This window comes from Perissodus microlepis, chromosome 6 (assembly GCF_051167445.1).
Source record: "Perissodus microlepis isolate ML-2025 ecotype Zambia chromosome 6, ASM5116744v1, whole genome shotgun sequence".
NCBI classification, from domain to species: Eukaryota; Metazoa; Chordata; class Actinopteri; order Cichliformes; family Cichlidae; genus Perissodus; species Perissodus microlepis.
Window position 1 is genome coordinate 12,365,017 of NC_140466.1, and position 14,612 is coordinate 12,379,628.

Consider the following 14,612-nt stretch of genomic DNA (forward strand, 5'->3'; position numbering starts at 1 on the left):
TGAAGAGGTAATCAAACTATTTGATTCAGCTGTGTTGGAGTAGGGATGCATCTAAAAGCTGCAGGACGGTAGCTCTCGAGGACTGGGATTGGGCACCCCTGCTTTATAAGGTAGTCATATTTGGATGTGAGATGCTCAGTCTCTGTTTAGAGCTGGAAGCGTAACTATAGGATGAGCCACCACACAAGATAAACAATAGCTCATTAACCTGTGAAGGAGAGCTAAAAGTAATCCCAGAATTCAATCGTTTACACGATGTAGCATAACATGAAGTGCAAACAGATGAACCAGCGATAGTGTATTCCTGGCAGGATAATAGCAAAATGTATGTGTGCTTATACTCTTTTATCTACCTATCTAGTTTACTTTAACCTGTTTCACATTATTTGTGCATGTATCAAGTGCAAAACAGAAAAAATATGCGCATGCACTGTTTTTGGTAAAATAAACATTCTGCAAACATGAGATCACACTTTATTCCAATCCAACTGCAGCATTTTTCTTAAATGATGCAATTTTTTGGTACTAGTTGAGTGATCGGCTTTATTTTAGAGTCCTTTTACTTGTTTCTTGGAAGTCCCTGTAATTCATGTGTACTTGTGTCCAGTAGTATACATTTTGGTAGGTGAGTGCAAGCATGTATGTGTTTCACATACTGTTAAGGCCTTGCTTGTTGACTATAGTGCTGCTGGCCAGGGCTTCATAGTACTGCTGGTTACTCATCAGCGTGTGCATGCCCAGGATGGCTGGAAGAAGAGAAGGAGACTGAAGAATGAACATTTCTTGAGAAAAAAAAGGATCGAGAAAGAGAAAGCAAGAGAGCAGTGCTGACACTGAGTGGACTTATTGATTGGCTTGCAACCTTACACCAGACCACCATGCACCAGTCGCTTTCAGCATTGCAATCAAGGCAAGCATGAGAAAAAAAGAAAGAAAGAAAAAAACCTGCACACTGTATGGATTCAGCTCCCGTGTACTGGCTTTGACTTCTGCAACCACAGCTGACCTTCTGCTCTTAGCAGGCTGAAGCCAAATCAATGTGCAAGATACTTTATTTGTTATAACAAATAATGAGATATCAGCCAGCCAAGGCAAAAAATCTATGATGTGCTCTGGCAGCAGGAAATCTGAAATATGTTTCCAGCCAAGCAGTTACTCTGAGGACACAATTAACAGAGAATCTTTGCCTTGTTTCTTTGTCAGAGAGATTGAGAGTATCTGACTGTTTATTTGATTACTGAATGCAGTGAAGTGCGTGTATTGCAACAAGCTAAGAGGCTTGTTCACCACGAGCATTTCTCATTTTAAATCTCCGTCTTCTAACAGCAGCAGGGTTGGATAATATTTTTGTCACACATGAAGTATGCATTGTCTTGTAATTACTCAGACAGTGGTTAAAACTAAATGTGTTTACATGGTATAAGTAAGCATACTTCCCACAAAGTCAACTCACTGTCATCCTTAATATAATAAGTTCAGCACATCGACTGCAATAACTCAGGCAGGCTAAAAACAAACAAACGAAACAGACAGAAAAAACCCTGAAACATCAGCAACACTGTTTTAATGGCAGCTCGAGTTTCTCCTGATGGTATGGACATTGAAAAAGTTATTATTTTTATATTTTAAGGCAAAGAAAAATAACTTCAAACACTATTCAGACAAAATCCAGCAAATGACAATAACTGCAGTGTGTAAAGTAGAGCTGCGTCATATCATATCATACCTGCTATAGCGGTGTCATGCACTTACATTCCCAACTGCCGCCACCTGCAAGCTGTAGGCTGATAAAACACTGGGTGTTTTCTACATCGTTATTAATATCATTTTTACAATTTTTTGTGATGTAGCTTACATCGTCCTTCCCCACTATGCAAAAAAATGTACCAGCAGGTCCAATCGCCCTGCATGAACTAAGTTTTTTGTTAAATACAATGCACGGTCCGCACATGCAACAATACGTCGACTACAAAGTAAAACAAAAAGCACAAATGTCACAGAAGACCAGAGTTATTCCATGCAGGACTATGTGCAGCGTACAGATACCCTGGGCGGTGATGAACTAATAGATAGAAAGATCCAGAAAATGAAGGTACAGATGATGATGATGAAGAGTTGAACGGTAAGAGTGGAATGAAGATGAAAGGAGTGCTAGAGGAAATGAGTGAAAGTTAGATTAACAAGGGCTAGTTACACCTATGGTAGTCTACTTACATTCATTAGTGAGAGCATGCCTAAAATCTTCATATAGAAATATATAGAAACAACTCTTGAAATGGAGAAAAGTTACAGTTCAGCTACGTGTGCAGACGTAAAATCCAATTAAACTTAAGTACTTTTATTTGTTCATTTTCTTGGAAAAATTAGCCTACAGAGAAAATTAGCCTACAGAGAGATGTTGTGTGATAGTTACCTGCAATATCACAGAGTTCAGCATCGGTAGCACTGGACAGGGCTTCTTCTAACTCCGGCTCCAGAGTCACAGACTCTATGATTGGATCCACTCTTGTTTTAGGCACCCAGGCTTTCCCTGTAATATGAGGGGATATATTTTATGCAAAGTAAGTGACTGCAAGCGCTACTATTACAATGACAATTATCAGTAACTTTAATTTAGCATTTAGCTTACAAGTTACATTTGACAGACTCCAGTTTTTTCCTGGATTTTTGTCAATTTAGGGACCTCTATGGCTACAGATTTGCTTCTTAAGTAGCATTTTTTCTCAAAATTACCCAAAATTTCTATACATCTTGTGTGGTGTGACCGCATGCAGTGGAAATGCAGCTTCATAGTATATGCACTGAATTTCTCTCTAAGGTTGAATTTGTTGAACTGCTGTGTATTGAGGTTATTAAAGTTAAAAATAAAACTAAAAACTAAAGTAATAAAAACTGAAATTAGGCATGAACACATATTTTTGTGAACTAAAATGAAAAAAAAAAAAAAAACTACACCTTTGAAAAAAAATAAAACTGATGGAAAAGATTTTGTGAATTTGGAAAACTAAGCTAAAATACAATTACAGATTAAATGTTTTTTCCTTGTCATTTATTATAAACTGCCTGATGAGGATTTGATGAGTGCTTCTATTGAGGCCAAAAAGTTGAAAAGTTTGTATTTATATTGTAATATCTACACTGATTTTTCATAGTTCTTGCCTCTGGCGTTTGCTGTAAATAAAATAATAAGAAATAAAGATTGAAACTAATGAAAGCTAAACATTTTCAAACAATAAAAGCTAAACTGAAACAAGCAAACCCACTCTGGAAACAAACTGAAACTAAACTGAATTAACAAAAAGTCAAAATGAAGTAAAATTAAAAACTAGTAAGAAAATAATAATAAAAAAAAACTATGATAACTCTGCGATATATTGTTTTTATTTCTTAAAATAATGGCATAAACGACTTTTTTCCAGAAGTGGATTGTCCCCTCACAGCGAGGGGTGTCAAATCCACTAGACAGTCGGGGTGTTTCTGTGTGACGTTAGCATGTTCTCTCTGTGCCTCTGTGGGTTCTCCTTGGATACTCTGGCTTCCTCCTGCGGTCCTCCCATGTTAGGTTAATTGGACATTCTAAATCGGGTGTAGGTGTGTATGTGAACATGAATGACTGTCTGTCACTCTCTGTTATTCCTGAAACACAGCAATCATTTTCATTGCTACTACCATTAACAAAGGCTCACTCTTTTGTCATAGAAGGTCATGTATAAAAAAGACAGAACAAAAGCTAAGTAAATGTGAATTACAAAAACAATGAAGACCATCAACCTGTTAGAACCTATAACTAGTACTGAATACAGTACATACAGTAGTATGGAATTTGAATGTAACTGTCAGTCTAAGGTGAGGACATGTAAGACAAGGTCAGTCCAGTTGCCAAAATCAGTTCTGTTACACAAGCTGTGTGAAGTGAGTATGCTTTCATGTCACACCTGACAAGCGGCTGACTCTAGAAGCAAAGAGATGTCTTTACCGATAGGTTTGCTATGTCTGTATTTGTGTGGCTTGCTCCTCGAGTTTCAGCCAGACATTTTTTCTGATGCTCATATGAACACGTGGCTCTGTGAGAGGAGTTGTGAGAGCAGTTTTTGGAAAGTCACGTGTGACCTGTCTTGGTTAAATGTCATGGCACCGCTGAGGGCATGGCAAAAGCTGTGGCAAGTGGAGTGAGTCCCAAAGCAACAACACCAGCAAATCAGAACGTAACAAAAGTCAGAAAAACAGAAAGAAACTTTATAGAGTTTAAAGAGTTTGACATGGCTGAAGTTCTTCACCACCAGTCAAGTCTGTGTCTACGCTGTGGATTTCTGATAAACCAAGTTTAAGTGTTAACACCTGAGCTACAGGTTGGCTGTTTTCACTGATCAATTTGCCTTTTTAAAATCCATCCACGAGTCCAGAGATATTTGTTTAATTACAAAGTAACACCATCATTTAAATCATATTTAAGGAAGCTTTAAACAGCTTTCATTTATTAATAATAATAACAATAATATCTTAATAAAAAGATTAATCATGAAAACATTTGCCTGATTAACTTGATTTTTATTAAACACACCAGTTCCTACCTCTCTTCTCCCCGGTGTAGGGCACCAGGTCTTCTTTGTCAGGATGCTCTTTGGCCTGTTTCTCCAGATGGGCCAGGAGGTTGTCTCTTTGAAACGTCCCTGTTGGTGCTTTCTTTGTCTGGTCCTTCTGGCGCATCCCAGCAGGCAACAATGCATTCTAGACACGGATTTACATTTACAATATGTTGGTATTGCATGTTGGAAAAATAACCCATACTTTTGCTAATTTGACCAGTCTATGCTTTACACTGTGTGAAGTGTGAAGGAATTTTTAGATGCTTTTAGCCAGACTTGCTCCCTGCTTTACAATTCCGATCCAGCCTAATGTAACTCAATATTCATTCCCCGGAGAATGAATCCTTGAGTTTCCCAAAGTGCCTTTCTACTCATTCTATCATGTTAAAAAGGTTTTCGTTTTTTTTCCACAGAACTTGGTAGCAGAGACTGTATACGCTCCAAGAAAGAAGAAAGAAAGAAAGTGTACTTTATTGATCCCCGTGGGGAAATTCCTCTCTGCATTTAACCCATTCACTCAGTGAAGCAGTGGGCAGCCATTGGGCGCCCGGGGAGCGGTGTGTAGGGACGGTACCTTGCTCAGGGGTACCTCAGGGTAGCTGTTCAGGGGAATCGAACCCCCAACCTTCCGATCATGGGGCCACCACTCTACCTACTGAGCTATCCCTGCTAAGAAGCCAATCACATAGCAACAGCTTGGTCTCAATCATGCAGACATGGTCAAGACTACCTGTTGAGGTCTAAATCGAGCACCAGAACTGGAGTCAAAGATGATTTGAGCGACTTTGAATGTAACATTGTTGTTTTTGCCAGACAGGCTGGTCTGAATATTTCAGTGAGTACTCATCGACTGGGATTTTCCCACACAGTCATCTCTGATTTATAGCACAAGACCACACCTGCTGTCAGCTAAGAACAGATGAGATGATGTGAGATGATGAGATTTTTTGCTGCTGCGACATTAACGCTCCATGTCATAAAGTTCTAATCATCTCAGTGACAGTGAGCTCACTGTACGCAAATGGCCTCCACAGTCACAAGAGCTCAATTGAGCATCTTCAGGTTGCGGTGATGTGCCGACAACAAATCCGAAGCAACTGTGTGATGCTATCGTGTAAACATGGACCAAAATCCCAGAGGAATGTTTCCTGCACCATGTTGAATCCGAGCTACAAAGAATTAAAGCATTTCTGAGTGCTTTAACTAAGTCCAACCAAGTATCTCATATCTCACCTCATAAGGTGTCAAGATGTATGTAGCTTCTGAAAAGTGAAGTGACTTACACCTGCATTCTTTCTAATGGTCAACAGAGGGCAGCTTCTTTGACTGCAAAAGCAGGGCAGTGCAAAGTCTATGATTTACACTAATCAGACTTTTCAATCACATCCTTCAAGCACAACATAGCATATCTTTCTTTATATTAGGATTAAAGTCAGTAAGTAGCTTTGTTGGCACCAGATCACTTAGTTTATGTTTCCCTATGTCTCTGTCAGCAGCTATCTCATGCTAAAGTGGTCTCGAACAGGTGCTTATGTGGCTTTATTTTCTTTATCTTGTTCAAACTTCTCTTTTAGTTAAGTCTTGTAATATTTTGAAGCAAAACACAAAGCTAAGAACAAATGACTTTGGTTTTTTTTCTTCTGTAACAAGTTTTATGAGCTGCTGAGTGAACTGTATGATGTCAGGCCTAGACAGCATGACACCATATAATTCTCTCTCTCTTCTCTAGCTCAACACAGGACCAAGAAATTTCCCAGACCATTAGTGCACACCAAGTTATTTTGAACCTAAAGCAACATTCAAAACCATGCTCTTAGAAGTGCTACTTATAGCTGCATATCTTATCTGCTTCTCAGCACTTAGGGGCCTCCCTTTCTTTATAAGTCTGTTTCTCTTTTTGCTTCTCACTGTTGTTCATCTTCAGTCAGACTCTCTCCTTACATTAGGAGCTTCCAAATAATAATCTGGTTGTACAGCAATTTTAAAAAAACCCAACCGAACATACCCAACACTTTGCGCAGTCAGCACAATCTAAGATATCACCAACACAAAGCTTATATCAGCTGTAGATTACAGTGCTCAGTCCCAGTATTTTATTTTTAACAGCATGAGTCGGCCTCTGTTTCTCTCAGCAACCATCAACTAACAGTCACATGTACAATACGTGTGTCTATGTGTCTATGAGCCTGAAGCTGAGACGATATCATTTCACGATATACGACACATCAAGATCCATTTCAGATACCAGCATATTTATAACGCAAATAAAAATGACCACCTGCAACAAATGCAAACAAACATCAGCACAGATTTCAACTTTCATACGCTCTAATAAATATATCCAATAATACCTGCCAGCAAAACACCACCTCCACCTCCTCAGGAAAATATCCGTCTATTCTGTAGCTACAGGCTCTCTACAACTTTTTGAAAATGGGAAGTTGCAGTCTCAGAGCCATTTTGATGGTTTAATCTATGCCAAACTTTTCACTTTGATTGGAACTTTTTCTACATGTGATTTGTATATATCCACACAATCAAACAACTGAGTATGAAGCAAGCTTGGGTCAGTACACTTGTGAGGCAGTACTGTGTGTTGTAAAACACAAAATGTTCTTGTAATTGTTGCTGAATAATCAATAATGGCAGACATGCGTGCAAACTTTCAGTCTGTTTACTGGAACTGATGTGGGAAACCGTGCTGGGAATGTTACAGTCAGAGCAAATGGGCACTTTACTGTTGTGTAACAGGTGACCCTCATAAACAGGCACAAACAAGGTAAGGACATACACACTGCTTCTCTCTGTTTCCTCTGTTTCCTCTGTTTACGTCAGCGAGTCCCTGCAGTCACTCACTGCTGGCATGAGCCTCGCTAACAAACACACGCACATATCTACTCCACATTATACCCTTCGAGTCATCCCCTTGGCACTGAGGGGGGACTCCGGTCTCTTTATGAGGAGTTAGACATTCATCTGGCAGCTATTGCGGCAGCTGTCCACACCTCGACCCCTGATTTATTACTCGGTGGTCTGTCGGTGGACGAGAATCAAATGCAGAAATAAACATATCATAAAAAGCAGCAGCGAATAAACACGAGTGCTGATGTAGTATTATAAGTGCTTTAGCTGTACTTAATACAAAAGGAGAAATACTTTGAATAACAGGGAAGACTAAACAGTAACAAGAGGTTATTAATTTAAGGTTAGTATTTTACTTTTTCACACTTTCACTCTTCATTTTTCTATTGTTTCACCATTTTTACATGTATTACTGAATCAAACACTGCCACAGACACAAAAGACCTTCATGTTTAGTTGTAATACTTTTACACAGAGAATCTAATCTGCGCTCAGCAACTTCTAATACAGTCGCGGTCCAAAGTTTGCATACGCTCATTGTGGTAAATGCTCTAAATGATTTATTTGAACTGATATTTTTCCAGGGTGGAATGACTATACAGCATCTATCTTTAATGACTTCAAAACATAAAAATAAAGAATAAAGAATTTATTTCATTTAGGATTTTCTCTAATTCACACAAGGTCAAAAGTGTGGATTACACCCCAACTAATATTTGGTTAAACGTCCCTTAGAAAGTTGCACTTGGAATAGATGTTAAACAAATTCTTCTAAGCAAAATTGGTGGAGCTCATTTATTTTGGCTCATTTTGTGGCACGGAACCAGCTTTACAGGTTATCCCAAACATTTTCAACATGGTTAAGGCTGGAGGTTCGGGAAGGCCATTAAAGAAGCTTAATGCTGACCTGTTTTATTTGGAACACCCAATTCTGTCCATGTTTAGTCTAGTGTGAAGTGAAGTTGAAGAATTCCATCTATTTGAGCAATGTATCAGTACCACTAGCAGCAAAACAGCCCCAGAGCATGATGCAACCACCACCGTGCTTGAGAGTTGGTACAGTGTTCATAGGTTTGAAAGCCTCATCTTTACTTCTCCAAACATGCCTGTTGCCATTGTGGCCAAAGAGCTCAATCTTTGTCAAATCTGACCAAAAAACTTTTACCAAGAGGGATTTTAACTTGTCCATGTGGGACCCTCTCAGTGCATGGCGATGTAAAAACTGGCTTCCCTGTGCAGTTGGTATTCCAGTAGTTTCTGGTTTCTGGTAACCTTGAACCTGGGGTTTTTCCTGAACAACCATCCCTCATCTGAGGGTGACAGTTTGGGTTTTCTTCCAGACCTTGGCAAAGTGGTGACACATCCAGACAAGATGTGCTTACGCATAATTGTTTTGAATCATCTTGGAATGTGCACTTGTTTAGAAATGGCTCCAAGAGACCTTCCCAATCTGTGCAAATCTACTCTTTTCTATTGCTCTGAGTAGTGACCAATACTCAGAGCAATAGACAACTGCTATGAAACAAATCCTTTTTATGCTGGCAAAGAGAAAGTACCAGTTGTAGGCCTTGGCTTTGTCAATTTAAAAGAGACTATGGAACCTTCAGCACCACTTATGAAAAAATGTAAGTGAGTGTATGTATATTTTATTTTATTTTATTTTGTATATACTTTTGACCAGTGTGGATCAGAGGAAATCCAAAATAAATTGCTGCTTGTGCACCCAATTCTTGTTTTTACAAGTCATTAGAGATATATGCTGTTATAATCAGGGGTGCACATAAGTGGTCCGCAGGTGCGCATTCACTGTCAAAATAAAAGACGCGCATCAGATAAGAAGTTGCAACGCGTGTTTGCGTACATAAGATTTTCTGGGGGAGGACAGACATTTGTTTAGAACTCTTAAAGATGTCGAAGAAGCAAGCTCCTTTAAGCAATTACTTTGGTGTTCCTCCACCTCCAAAGAAATGTCAGAAGGAGTCCGAACCGCAAAAGAACCGCATATTCTCAGAAAAGTGGTTGCAGGAGGTGAGCTGGCTTCAAACAAATGATGAACGCACAGAGATTTGGTGCAGAATATGCCGTGAAAATCCCACTCTAGCGGACAAAAACAGTGCCTTTTATATGTAAGCAAACGCGCGTTGCAACTTCTTATCTGGTGCGCGTCTTTTATTTTGACAGCGAATGCGCACCTGCGGACCACTTATGTGCACCCCTGGTTATAATCAATGCACCCTGGGAAAAAATGTCTCAAAGAAATCATTAAAAGCTCAAAAGTATCACGACATTCATTCCCGTGATGAGTTTATGTAAACTCCTGACCATAAATGCCATGGCTTTGTAGACTTTTGTTTTCAGTCCTTTCCTTCAAACATATTTTAACAATTGCTACTGTACTACCACTATAAAAACTAAGATTTATGTTATTTTAAAAACAGAAATTACCAGCTAACAGCAACTCAAACGAAAGCACACTGCAGCTCCAGTGATATACAATGTGATACATTACATTGTGCTGTCTGCTGAGCATGTATGCCCCCATTAATCCCCACTGATACCAACATACTGACATAGCTTCTCCTTATGGACTTCAATGTTATAAACTTACATCAGGATCCAGTTCCTCTAATTCATCCTCTAACCGCTGCAACTCTTCTTCTGACAGTTTCTTCAGCAGCTCGTCCTCGTCTATGTCTCTGTACTTCTCCATCTCCTTCCTCAGAAGCGCCATTGTGGACAGCACACCTGGGGGGGGAAAGAAGAGTACAATATCTTGGAAAACAACAGAAATTAAATATTTACACATCAATTATGAGCAATGACGGCAATCAATTTGACAGTTATACTGTTTGAGGGAATATACGTGGCAATAAAGCATAACAGTATTTATCATTTTCTTGTATTCTCTTTGCTCTTTGTTATTCTTGGGATGTGTTCAACATGTGAGGCATATTCAAACTGTTCTCTCACCTCAGCAACGCCTCCAAATGAAAAAGGCAAACTGTAGGAGATCAGGAGCGTAGATTATATCTATGGATGGAAACAACCAAGAAGCGAGTAATTAAAATGAATGTTGGAATAACAGTGGGTTTGAAGGATCAGAGAAAAGCAACACAATGCTTTAACAGTGGAATTCAGAAGACAAACTGACCTTAATGACCCCCACCTCGGGTAAAATAACAGCAAAGGCAGCCAAGTGCCCGTAGCCCTCTTGGGAAAGCAATTACACCTGAAAGAGGCAGAAGTAAATAGTGTGAAGAGAGATTAATAGCTCGCAGAATTAGAAAACAATAGTACGTCATGAACATGGAAAGAAGTGAAACCTCATATTTCTCTGCTTGTCATCTCTTCTCTACTACTCCGATTTCTCAGAAAGCAACTGTCCGGAAATACAGAAGGCTTGAAAATACGAAATTCTTTGAGTGCAAAAGAAATGTATGAGAATTTGTCAAACATTTTCACTGGTAATGCTTTAAATTTTCTTCTTTTCATTTCTCTTATATCGTCACATAGTTTTTGAGAGCTGTTGGAGTGTTCATTTTCATGCCCTCAAAAGGTTTCCATGTGCCACACTCACATCTTTGGATTAAATATGACGCTACAGCCAGCAGGTTAGTACAACTTAGCACAGAGTGGAAAGATAAAAAGCGCTAACCTAGGCCTTCTCAAAGCTAACAATTCCCATCTACCAGCAAATATACAATTAACCATTCACCATTTCAATTTGATTCAACTAGACAAAAAGCAGTTGTCTGATTGAATTGGATTTGCTTACAAGTTTTCACCTATTTGCTTGACACTTGGTAATTTTGCACATATCCTGTTGCTGATCATCTGCTTATTTTCTCCAAGTGTTGCCCTGAAAACTTTATAAATGTTGGATAGGTCAAATATGCTGTCCGTAAACGTGTCTTGCTCTTGTTTCTTTCTCAAACAGCTATGAAGACTCATTCCAAATCTTCCTCTCGAACTCTGTCTTGGCTCTGTGACCAGATGACTGAAAATGGATGAGCTGCAGTGGAACATTTGTGGACCAGAGCACCAAACACTGGGCGCGCACACGGTCTCTAAGCCCCAAGTTCCTTAAAGCTCTAGTTCAGACTCTGACAAGTGTTGAGCTGCTACCGATGGATGCCCACATAACAACATTAACTATAACTTCACTGAGCTTGTATCAGGCGATGGGAATGATCTCAAATTAGGCAGAAAATATTGAGCTGGAGTTCAAAGTGCAGAAAATGGTGTTTTTGAGGAGCACAAATGTGAAAGAAAGCCTATCTTTTTGATCTTAGGGATGTCACCAAGTGTGCTTTGGCTTTAATCCTAAAAAGCGGGGTCAAGCGTGTTGTTCTTTTGTTCTGCTTTCTCTTTTCACTCCATGTCAAGACAAGTTTCCAAAACCAGAGATGAAGAACTGGGCTGCACTCCAAATAGCACTGCAAGCCCACTGGAAGACTGCAACCTGTTCTGATGATATCGAACAGACACTTGCCTGTATTTAGAACATTTCTATAAGCCTCTGCTTCATTACAGGACATTCACTGGGCAGAAAGAGCAAAACAACTAAAAATGACCTGAACCAGAATGTACCCTCTGCAGTCATAAACATCTAACTTGCCTCTTGCCCTTGAAAGCAGGCCTATCCAATCCTTAAGCCTCTAAGAATAGCCCACTGATACGGGATAATTAATCAAGTCAGATATGTGTAAAACCTTGGGAGGGCAACTGGTCTTGCATGAGCACAGCCTTTCACTAACTGAGAGCAGAAGATAAAAAGAAGATTTCAGAACTAAAGTCTTTTTAAAACTGCGTGTATAAAAGTTAGCTACTCCTGGGTGAAGGCAAGATTTTTTTCAGTCATGAAGTACGCAGAGATTTCTGCAATATTCACAAATCCTCTCAGAGTGAAGAAAACTGAAATATTCATCACAGAAATGAGCTCATGCAGCAATATTAAAGTAACTTGATTTTTCTTTTTGCAACTCCTCGTTAACTGCTTTCAAACAGCATACAAATGGCACGTGAAGCCTTTGTTGCCATCTTCTACTGGCTGCTGAAATGACCTCCACAACATCTTTGTGCATAACTACTTCACAGATTCACATTCAAATATAAGCATAACTCTACATATCTAAAAAGTAAATTAAAAGTGATTTTAATTGATTAAATTACCCCTAACATATCTTAGCTGCTCAGTTTGTTCTAGGTCTGATGCTGAAATGGAATAAAACTACAATAATCACACTTAACTCTGCTCATATTTGGGAAAGTTGAAGAATTAAACCCTAGTTTTGTGCCACACAATCTAAAGGAAAGATAGCAGTTGTAAAAATTGCACAGATATCTGAAATGTCCCAGCAGACAACAGCTGAGAGACAACTGTTCTCCTTTACTCAGCCACATGTCACAATGCATGTGGCAGAAAATAAGCTCTGTGGAAAGGATGGCGTGTTTTATTACTGCCACTCCAAAGAAAAGCCAGTTTGGTTCGTAGATTTAGACCTGGCATTGAAGTTGTGCATACAACCAAAACCATTAAACGCCACACGTTAAATAATCCTTCATTTTGCTGAGGACATTGAACACATCTGTGGCCACTTTTTTTTTTTGCTTTGGGGCCAGCACAGAGTCATATATCATGATCTGTATACCAGACCAAGTAGCTCACTTGCTGCCTTGGACCTGGGGTCAGGCCATTTGTTCATTCTGCGGAGGTCAAAGTGTCATAATGTTTTTGTTAAGTGTAATATCACCAATGAGTGCTGTTATAATCCAGCTGATAATATAATACATGGCTAAACCAGGAGGTAAACACAGACTTCTGAAGCACCATTAAGAGCTGTGCTCATAAAATAAAAATGACTGACAAATAGAAGTTCCACAGCTTAGTTATTTCTAGAGTGGATGTGTGGAGGTCACAGAAAACCAGCAACTTTTGTATACTTCTGAACTCCTGTTTCTGCAAAGTTGTAATAACTTTAATAATTAAATTAAAAGATGTAGTTATGATTGGTCCAAATAGTCACAATAATAAAAAAAAAACAACAACAACAACAACAAACACCCAATCTGCATCTTTCAGTTTAATATTTAACCTACAGCAGCCAAATGATGAAAAACAGAAACGGGGAACTTATATTTGGTGTTCATTTTTCCTAGAAAACCACTTTCCCACTTTAAGTAAATGTTAAACTGTAATCCGGTTCACGGTTTTAACACGGAGAAGTGACCTTAACTTATTTGACTGCTTTGCTGCCCGCAGTATAATATATGCATTAATTTCCCTACCTCCTCCAGCGCTATTTATAGCCGGCTGGTCCCGCTGGGTGACAGCAACGAATACTTTGACCAGATATGGTTTCCTTCACAGCCGCCTGGAGTCGCAGCAGTGCGAAGTACGGTCCGCTGCAAGCGCGCAACTCCGGGAATCCGCCAAATTTCCCCTAAATCAAACCGTCCATGACCCGCGGACAATCTTGAATCCAGAAGATTTCAGTGCTCACAAAGTTTCCTCCCCCGGCTCTGGTCGACTCTCTGTGGAGCTGTTGGGACTGAATCTCATCTCCAGCAAAGGGCAAACCAAACTTCTGGGGAAGAGATCCTCCTCCTCCTCTCCTCGCTCACGGCTGCTGTGTCACTCCTGTGATGTCACGAAGATGCGCTGCCTCCATTATCGGACAATGGTTCACTATGTAGCGTAGCTTACGATAACGTTTATGGTTTACATTCGAGCTGCAAGAGTCTGGGTAGGATATCGGTTAGTTTGGTGACTGTTAACCGCTTAAGTGCTGGACTCTGGATCCCTATTATTTTACTGTGCAATAAGTTATTGTATTCTTACAAGTACAGAGAGCAAACCCGTACCAATCCGTTTATATTGGTTCTGCAATAAGCACCAAATTTAATTTAGGTTGGCTGAAGCGCAGACATTTGACTGTTGTAGAATAATAAGTGGAGTAACAGATGTTTGTGCAGACACGTTACAGTATGTTTCTAACACTGAAAACTTAAGTCCACTCAAATCCATTAAAATTGTGAAATTATAATTCAGTCTGATTCAGTTTGTACAGATAGCCAAATAAAACCGTTTAAAATACTCATTTTAATGTGGGTGAAGCTACAGTTCATAATAAGTGGGGGGGGGGAGAATCTGCAGTTACAGAA

General features: G+C 39.5%; 1 protein-coding gene across 3 annotated transcripts in view; it reads right to left on the bottom strand.

The window, feature by feature from the left end:
• tmod1 (tropomodulin 1) overlaps positions 1-14,383 on the bottom strand; it is a 22,271-nt gene extending 7,888 nt beyond the window's left edge. Inside the window, exons 1-7 of one of the 3 annotated variants that reach the window (XM_084930844.1) lie at positions 13,737-14,383; positions 10,600-10,677; positions 10,419-10,478; positions 10,057-10,193; positions 4,572-4,728; positions 2,414-2,530; positions 657-746 (exon numbers count right to left, since the gene is read on the bottom strand). In XM_084930844.1, the coding sequence (XP_084786970.1) occupies positions 657-746; positions 2,414-2,530; positions 4,572-4,728; positions 10,057-10,179 (487 nt within the window). In that variant the 5' untranslated portion in view covers positions 10,180-10,193; positions 10,419-10,478; positions 10,600-10,677; positions 13,737-14,383. The remainder of the gene's footprint in view (positions 1-656; positions 747-2,413; positions 2,531-4,571; positions 4,729-10,056; positions 10,194-10,418; positions 10,479-10,599; positions 10,678-13,736) is intronic. The other 2 variants (XM_084930842.1, XM_084930843.1) reach the window with 2 other exon arrangements.
• Between the last annotated feature and the right edge of the window lie 229 nt (positions 14,384-14,612).